Source organism: Trachemys scripta, chromosome 1 (genome assembly GCF_013100865.1).
Source record: "Trachemys scripta elegans isolate TJP31775 chromosome 1, CAS_Tse_1.0, whole genome shotgun sequence".
NCBI classification, from domain to species: domain Eukaryota; kingdom Metazoa; phylum Chordata; order Testudines; family Emydidae; genus Trachemys; species Trachemys scripta.
Window position 1 is genome coordinate 121,980,863 of NC_048298.1, and position 9,545 is coordinate 121,990,407.

Below are 9,545 nucleotides of genomic sequence, written 5' to 3' on the forward strand. Positions count from 1 at the left end.
CCAGTTTTTAGCATCAAGGTCTGTCTTTTGTTTTATTCTCCTGCATTGATGTGATGCACAGCATGGCATAACATGGTAGCTGGAAAAATTAAAAGATGCCAATCCAGATACATACTCATAAGAACCAGAAAAGTATACCAGACCTGGTTATTTTGGTGAATAGCAAACCATGCTGAGAGGCACTGTGCACTGACATTTACAATGGAACACTGCAGCTGCCTGAGATTTCAGTAATAAAGCAAAGAGAGTTCAGAGACATCATGTGATCCGATGTGATTATGGAAGACCTCTCACCCCGGTTTTTCTTATGTCTTAAACTAGCCTACTGCATGCTGAAGTACACGCCTGCAGCCATACCGCTTCTGGGTGTGATCTTGTCAGCTCTCAAAAGCTAAGCAGGAATAGGTTACGGTAGTACTTAAATAGGAGTTGGGCTCTTAGGTGAGATGTAAAACTGCTGTGGTGACCATTGTGGTCATTAGAGATTGCTCTGAACTTTTTGCAAAAGAGAGCTTGTGAACTACAGTGTTACTAACCAAACCCCAATTTGGATTATTGCATCTTGCCTGACTAGATTTCTCCCTCCATTTACAATTAGATACCTCTGGGCTGATGCTCCACTGGTGTAAACTGTAGCTATGACGATTTACACCCACAGAAGATCTGTCTCCTCCCTCTTCACTTTCTGTCTTAAACTGTTATCCTTTGTTGCTTTGTGCTGTTACACAGCTGCTGCTCCCTGTCCCAGAGGTAGCTGCATTTCAGTGCTGGCTGAAGCCATTCCAGTATCTAGCAATCTTTGCAAAGCACTCGGAGATCTCGCTGTTTGAAAATGGCTAAATATAAATGTAAGAGATTATTACCATGTTGTCAGCTTTCATGATTTTATCATGAGTGTTGTAATATTTGGTGTTTTCCTGAACCCCAAGCTCCTGGAGTCAAGTCATTACATGAGAATCTCAGTTTTCATATATATAAAATAGTAAGGTTCTAGCTCTCATGAAAGTGTGACCCAAATGTATCCTAAAAGCTAAATACCCTAAGAAAAAAAATCCAAAATGTATCATTTGGCTTAAAAATCATGAGGTTTTTTTCATCTCTTGATATTGGGGGCAAGGAGGGTCTGACTCATGATTTTTCAGTGCTCAGGGTGGATAGTACTGCTAACAGTTTAAAGTTAACTCAGAATTAACAGCATACATCAACATATAAATAAACTGCACCATACACACTTCATTTAAAAGAAGATAATGTTCTTAACACACGGTGTTTCCATTCTCCTCAAATAAGTGACTTTATTGAGGTGCCTTTGCCTGCTCTCTCCCCTCATCTCCTATGTTTTCCCCTGGAAGGCTGTAGACATCAGGCTGCCCAGGATATTTAATATTGTTAGTTCTTTTTATTTCAGTAGTGCTTAGAGATCCAAACCACGATTGGTCCTATTGTGCTAGGCACGGTACAAACACACAGTGTGAGACAGACTCTGTTGTGAAGAAGAGCTTGCAATCTAAACAGACAAGACAGATAAAGGGTGGGAGAAAGTTAGTATTATTCCATTTTACAGATGAGGAACTGAAGCAGCAAGATATCCATTGATGTGCCCCAGGTGACAAAGGAAGTCTATAGCAGAGCCATGAATTGAATCTGAGCCCTAGTTCTGTGCTTTAACTACAAGACCATCTATCCTCCCTCTCAGTACCGTTCACTGGCACTAGCAATGCCACTCCTTAGCAGGTTTTTGCAGAGTCTTGAACTGGTGGTTTCCACATTTTGTTGGGCTCTCTCTCTTGAATATTCTAGGAGTTAGGTGTCTGGATTTTCATTTCCCCACGTATATTTGTAAGACAAGTGTAACTTATCTCTGAAAGTAAAGGACTCCAGACATGGCTCAATGTCCAGGATAAGAACATGCATAATCAAATGGATACATTACTTGTTTCAGTGGATCAGTTGAGAGTACACTGACTATAAATCTATGCTGTGGTCACCTATCCATACATTAAAATGTACAATATGGACTGCCCCACATACAACTAAATATAAACCAAACCCCTCCAACCTTCAGCCCACCACAAAAGTCAGAGGAAATAGTTGGTCTTTGTAGTTTTTCCAGAAGGTTAACCAAGTTAGAACAGCCAGCTGTCCCCCAGAAGCCACAAGGATCAGCACAGGGATGGCTCAGAGCCACTTGCCTCCTTAGGAGCCAGAGTGAGACTGAGGATCTTGTGCTTAGGTGATCCTTATAAAATGAGTTGGGTCCTCTACATCCAGTTTTCAGTGGACAAATGTCACCTGACCAACTGTATGTAACAGAAGTTGGTCCAATCAAAGATATTACCTCACCCATCTGACCAACTGACAGTAATTGCAAGCCTTGCTGGCAGACTCAGAGAGGCCTGGACTGAAAGCACCATGGTGTCAGAAAGCAAGACATGGAGGGTCAGGTCTAGTGGTTGGAGCAGTGGAAGTCATGCCTAGTGGTCAGTGTAGTGGCAGCTAGACCAGAAACGGGAGACATACTCAGGAGCAGGAAAGCAAGAGTAGAGCTGGGAGGTAGGTTAGAGCAGGCTAAAACCTGTGGAGTTTGTCCCCACTATCAGGCAGGGGAGAGTTCCAAGTTATGAAGTGATGCTGGGCAGGCTGAGCTGCTGTTTCTCCCGTGAGGCTTGTATATCTGCCCTGAGAGTCACCAGACCAGCTCCTGGCTTGTGGATTGGCTGGAGCCTAGCTCAAAAATAACTCATCACCACATGTGGCTTAATCAGGGATAACTCATCTCCTCACACACCGATACTGCAACACCCCCTCTCACATCGAGGAGGTCCCTCCAGCACATACAGGTATATTGGTGGAGCTGGGCACATGCTTATGCTTATGCCCGTTCTTTGGATAAATACAGGGCTCTGGGGCATTCAATCTGGCACTTATTCACACACCAAAAATAAATAGTTTTACAAGTTCATCATATAGCTTGAAGTCCATCATACTTCTGGTATTAAGAGAGGCGACATACAAATTGCACCACTGAAAATGTGTATGTATATATATATATATGTTTTGCTGTTTAATCGCTAAAGGCACAATCCCCTCCCAGAGAATTCAGGAAGATCTGTAACAATAGTTTGGGCAGGAAGGATCTTGCAGGTGGTAACAATGTATTTGTGCCAAGAGACAAAATAAAAGAAAGGTCATCACATCTCCGGAGGGAGCCAGATGCTCTATGGCTTTTCAAAAAGTATTGAAAAATGTCTGATGACTGAATACAGAGCTCAGGGCTAAGACTAATTGCTGCCTGTGTCAGCCAGCTGGAGGTTTAACCTCATTCAAAGATAACGGCACTTCGAGGTCTCCATGCTTGAAAAGTGGGGATGCAAATAAACTAAAGTAAAAATGAGGGCTGGAGATTAATGTCGTTCTAGTTCTTGCAAGTGAAAGAAGGAACTTTGTGACTGAACTGGAGGTGAAATTGAACTGTCAGATGCTGTTGTGAATGGGCTTGTGGGAGGAGAGAAGATCCCATAGTGTTAGTGAACTGATCATATTCTTCAAGTGCCTTTTACAACAGCAGGCAGAATCCTTCTCCAATCCCAGGGGAGATAGCAGCACTGTGACAGAGTAGTAGGACTGCTTCTCTCCCCCGGGATTGGAGAATAATCGCTAGTGGCTCAGATACCTCCTCAGTCAACTCCTACTCAGGAGGTACTGAGGAGATGTCTGAGCCATTAGCGATTATCTTCAAAAAGTCATGGAAGACGGGAGAGATTCCAGAGGACTAGAAAAGGGCAAATATAGTGCCTATTTATAAAAAGGGAAATAAGGACAATATGGGGAATTACAGACCAATCAGCTTCACTTCAGTACACAGAAAGATAATGGAGCAAATAATTAAGCAATCAGTTTGCAAACATCTAGAAGATAATAAGGTGATAAGTAACAGCATGAATTTGTCAAGAACAAATTGTGTCAAACCAACCTAAAAGCTTTCTTGACAGGGTAGCAAGTCTGTGGAGATGGGGAAGCGGTAGATGTGGTATATCTTGACTTTAGTAAGGCTTTTGATACTGTCTTGCATGACCGTCTTATAAACAAACTACTATAAGGTGGGTGCATATAACTGGTTGGAAAACCGTTCCCAGAGAGTAGTTATCAGTGGTTCACCATCAAGCTGGAAGGGCATAACGAGTGGGGTCCTGCAAGGATCAGTTCTGGGTCCAGTTCTGTTCAATATCTTCATCAGTGATTTAGATAATGGCATAGAGAGTACACTTCTAAAATGTCAAAAACAACAAGGAGTCTGGTGGCACCTTAAAGACTAACAGATTTATTTGGGCATAAGCTTTCGTGAGTAAAAACCTCACTTCTTCGGATGTTTTTTCGGAAGAAGTGAGGTTTTTACTCACGAAAGCTTATGCCCAAATAAATCTGTTAGTCTTTAAGGTGCCACCAGACTCCTTGTTGTTTTTGTAGATACAGACTAACACAGCTACCCCCTGATACTCTTCTAAAATGTGTGGACGATACCAAGCTTGGAGGGGTTGCAAGTGCTTTGGAGCAGTGGTTCTCAACCAGGGGTACACATACCCTGGGGGTACTCAGAGATCTTTCAGGGGGTATATCAACTCATCTAGCTGTTTGCCTAGTTTTACAACAGGCTACACAAAAAAGCACTAGCCAAGTCAGTAAAAAATATAATTTCATACACACAGTGACTTGTTTGTACTGCTCTATATACTACACACTGACCTAGAGAGGTGTTTGTCCAGTCTGTTCTTAAAAACCTCCAATGATGGAGATTCCACAACCTCCATTAGTAACCTGTTCCAGTGTTTAACTATCCTTATATTTAGAAAGTTTTCCTAATATTTAACCTAATGTTTTTGTTATTTCTCTCTCACTCTCTCTCATTATAACTTGTTGAGTGTTTTTCCTCTTATTTTCTGTCTGCTCAGTTATCCACATTATAATTGGTTGAATAGTGTAAAAAAAAAGATTTGCAAATCTACGTGGTGAGTTCGTTCTGATGTTACTCATGAGGTCACGTTATGAGTTTTCAGATTGCTGGTGGACTCTGTTATAGTTATTAAAATGATTGTGAATCCTGATAGCGTCACAGAATTTAGCCCAAGTGAATATGTAAGGAGAAATTAATCTCAGAAGTTTATTCTTTATTCTCTAAACCCCACTGAATAGGGATGCAGCCCTGTTTGCTCTTTGTTAGTCATCATTTATTATTTTCCTTTTAAAAACTTTCAATCATCCAATCAGGGAGCAGAGGTAATAACATGTGACTTCAGTTATTAATCACACAGTACAAGTAGCAAAGAAATGAAGTGAACCATTCACAGACATTTTCACAGGCTGAAATTTGTTCTCAGAAGCTATTTGGTGAATACTGACAGATAACAAATACATCTACAAAAATGGGGATCATTTCATGAAGAGAAGAAAGGGCATCCATTGTGTAATTCAGGGTTTCTCAGACTTTATTGCACTGTGACCCCCTTCAGACAACAAAAATTACTACATGACCCCACAAGGGGGGACTGAAGCCTGAGCCTGCCTGAGCTCCGCCGCCCGTCTGGGGCCAGGGGAAGGGTGGGGAACCAAAGAACTTCAGCCCCAGGTGTGGGGCCTGTAACCTGAGCACCATCACCCAAGGGTGAAGCCTTTGGGCTTCAGCTTCAGCCCCCGGCCCCAGCAAGTCTAACACCAGCCCTGGCAACCCCGTTAAAACAGGGTCGTGACCCACTTTGGGGTCCTGACCCACAGTTTGAGACCCACGGGTAATTTATTCAGAGTTAATAGTTCAATCTGCATGTTTGTTTCCTTGCTTTCCTTTGAGAACACTATTTATTGATGTTTTTATGATTATTTCAGGGTTACACCAGAGACATACACTGTAATACTGGATTGATTTCTGAAATCTTTACTCAGGCAAAACTCGCATTGGCTTCAAAATGTATGCTATAAGATCTCGATCCTGCCATGAGATCTGTGCGGGCACAACCCTATGCCCATGTGGAACCCCAATGAAGTCGGGGAGGGGCCTCCAGGCAGGTGCAGGAGTCCATGACACAGATGTAGTTGTAAGGTCAGGAGCTAAGAGTGAAATTCACCTTTCTGCACAGAGCCTCTGCCATAGGTGTAAACTTCACCCTGACTGACTTAAATGGGAGTTTTGCCTGAACAGTGACAAGATTTGGGGGGAGGGGAAGTGCGTGGAAGACTAGAAACAACACTTTCTTACACGTATTTTTGATGAAAATCATAAAAATCTTTGACTATGTATTTTAAGAGGTTCCATGTTTTACTTTTTTCTCTTAGATGTCACAGACCTGTTTGTATTGCTTTAGAGGGCAGTGACACCTTGTGGTACTGGCCACTCAAGCAACATCTACAAGGTTTTACTAAACATTCAATCAGGTGGTGCTTGTAGGTCACAATAAAAAAAAAAAAACAGTGACAGTTTTAATCATGATCCGCAGTGTCTGTTCTTCTGCTTTGGTTTCTGAGAGACGATAGGTCTGATTCTCAAACTGTAGTACGTGAGCAGCTGCCATTGAAGCCAATGGCTGTAGAGTCAGAACTTCCATGTAACAAATGCATCAGCTAGTTTGTCAAAACCCTGATGTATGAATTTTGGTATCATATTTGCAGTATGTGAAGCTATCAATGAGTTAGGAATTTTGAGGGCATCAGACATCTTTTACGAGATGCTCTGCACCACGTAGGTTTGGGCCCTTGTTTAGAATCTGTAAACCTTTGCTCACTCAGGACAGGGTCTACGGCAGTGAGTGGAGTACAGACATTGCATGGGAATAAATGGCAGGGTAAATGATGAGGCACTGCTTAGATGAACAAAGTAGAGAGCCCGGCATCCCTGATTTCCAGGGTATATATCTTACATGGCTCTCTACACACCCAAGCCCTGTCTTCCTCATTTACACTGCGGTTTTTAGGAGTGTAGCATCCTGCTGCCTCCTCGCTGCTGGAGGCTTTCCCCACTGCAGAGAAAGTCTCTGTCAGCAAGGAAGGCTCTGGCAGGGGGAGGCAGTGTGGAAAGGCTCCAGCAATGGAGAGCTACACTCTCCAGTGAGTGTGGACGCAGCATGTAGCTACATGTACCCTACACGCCACTGCAAGTGTAGACAAGGTCTTAGAAAGCACAAAGTTACATACTTGAGTATGTAACCGGAGGCCTGGATGGGCGGGGCTAGTCTGTGCAGCTGCAGCTTCACTGCTATTATTACTGAAGCTAGTTGGAATCAAAGCTAGCTCGGGTAGGTCTGCAAGTCCTGCAGTCACACCTCCCATTTGCAGTGTAGATATACAGACCCTTAGACTGTACGCTCCTGGCGGCAGTCTTGTTGTTATGTGTTTGTACAAGTGCCCAGCACAAAGGGGCTCTGGTCTATGATTGGGCTCCCCATACACTACTGCAATACAAATAATAACCATAATAAACCAATGTAATACAGCATGTGTCCTTTTCGTATATAATGCAATCAGAATACCTGCCGGCTCTCTGCTCTGGTGAGCAATTTGAGCTTAAGATGTTGGGAGACAATATTAATCTTCCATTTTGCTCTTTCTTTCAGGGGGTTCACGAATCTAAAGGAGTGACTGAAGACTATTTGAAACTGGAATCCCTGATACAGAAGGTGGTTTCCCCATACTTGGGCACATATGGTCTGTATTCCAGTGATGGACCCTTCACACACTCTTCTTGTATTTTGGGTAAGAATAACAGGGGCATTTAAAATGTCATTGATTTGACATAGTGCAGATGGTGAGCCAGAAAGCTTTGTAAATACATCACACTGATGCCCATAAAACAGGTGATTGTCGATGCCAGAAAAACAGGGACATATAGTTTCCTTTATGGTGTGCTGGGAGCACACAAAATTACAGCTAAGCCTGACCAAGCCTCCTCTAGCTTTTGAAACTCTGAAATAAAATTTATAATAAAAGAAGTTTTATGTTCCATGGCTTGTGTTATGCAGGAGGTCGGACTAAATTATCATAATGGGCCCTTCTGACCTTAAAATCTATGAATAAGTTTACATCTCTCTCTCTCTATACCACTTTCAATTAGAAGAATTGAACCCAGGGTGCTTTATGGACAATGTGAGGTAGAAGGAGAGAGGATGTGCAGATACAAGAAGTGCATGCAGCAATCACTGTGCCTAAATGTAGCCATTTCTGGAATGGAGCGTTGTGCCTTTTTATCAATTCCCAGCAACTTCATACAACCGTTTAAGACAGAAAATGATGGTGAAGGACGATCAAAAGCACTCAGTGTCTTCCATAGAAGATTCCAGCTAATGTCAGTAGAGGTGGAGTTAGGCCAATACTGAATGCTATTCCATCTGAGTAGTTTATACAGTTGAAAGCATAGGGAAATACACAGGCACTGCAAGTCAGAATGGAAAAGTAGTAATTGTATCCATAGTTTTAAAACCACCCTTAAATTGTGCATTTTCTGGGCAATTGATTTACTCCATTTTCTCGTATGAAATTGTCAGTAGGGTAGTTCATGATTTTCACATGAAGCTGAATTGAAAGTGGATTGTGTTGCAACAGGCATTTAAAGAAACAGATCAGTTTTATGTGAGTCAGTCTAGGCTGGTTATCTTCAGAAAACGATGATTCAAAAGAACCATTTTGTATTCATCACTGCTATTAAAGGGACATGAAACAGTGTGATTATTGGGGCTGCTTATTACACCAAGCCCCTAGGGTGCCAGTAGCATGCCCTATGATCTTGACTTGTAGGTGCTTCAGCAGTTAGGCCTCATTGGTACTAGTTCTGGTGGGGCCCCAAAATAGGGTGACCAGACGTCCCGATATTATCGGGACAGTCCCGATTTTAGGGGATTTGTAACGCGTCCCGACCTTACATTGGTCGGGACGTCTGGTCACCCTATATGAGGGAGACCGCGGCAAGCAGGCGCCGCCGGTGCCACTCACCTTCCCTCCCTGGGCCCTGGGGCAGCGCACAGCTGAGCTCTCGGCGCGGCAGAGCCAGCCCACGGGGCCCGCCGCTTGACCGGCAGGAGCCTGCAGAGCACAGCCCTGCCCCTGCACACAGAGAGGCAGCGAGGAGGTCTTGCTCTGCTGTGTGCTGTAGCGGGGCAGGGCCTGTAGACTCCGGCAGCAGGCAGTGGTGGCCGGGCAGAGAGCCCCCTCCCACCCCTCAACCCGACCCTAGGAAAGGGACAGAGGGACTGGGAGGGACTTGCCTGCTGGCTGCTTCCTGGGAGCCGCTCCAGGTAAGCACTGCTGGGCTCAGCTGGCCTCCTGGCAGGTCCCTCTGGGGGAGGGCTCCCCTCAGACCCACTGCCCTGAGCCCCCACCCTGACCCTGTTCCCTCAGCCTCCCCCACAGTCCCCCCTGTGCCTCCCACCCTCAATCCACTGCCCTGAGCCCCCACCCTGACCCTGTTCCCTCAGCCTCCCCCACAGTCCCCCCTGTGCCCCCCACCCTCAATCCACTGCCCTCAGCCCCCACCCTGACCCTGTTCCCTCAGCCTCCCCCACAGTCCC

The 9,545-nt window shown here is 44.4% G+C and overlaps 1 protein-coding gene across 4 annotated transcripts in view; it reads left to right on the forward strand.

Annotated features, from left to right (window-relative positions):
• The window catches only part of PRR5 (proline rich 5), a 149,433-nt gene that overhangs the window by 132,669 nt on the left and 7,219 nt on the right, over window positions 1-9,545 (forward strand). For 3 of the 4 annotated variants that reach the window (XM_034783862.1, XM_034783881.1, XM_034783871.1), the window contains exon 9: window positions 7,599-7,737. In XM_034783862.1, coding sequence (XP_034639753.1) covers window positions 7,599-7,737 — 139 coding nt within the window. The remainder of the gene's footprint in view (window positions 1-7,598; window positions 7,738-9,545) is intronic. The other variant, XM_034783889.1, reaches the window with a different exon arrangement.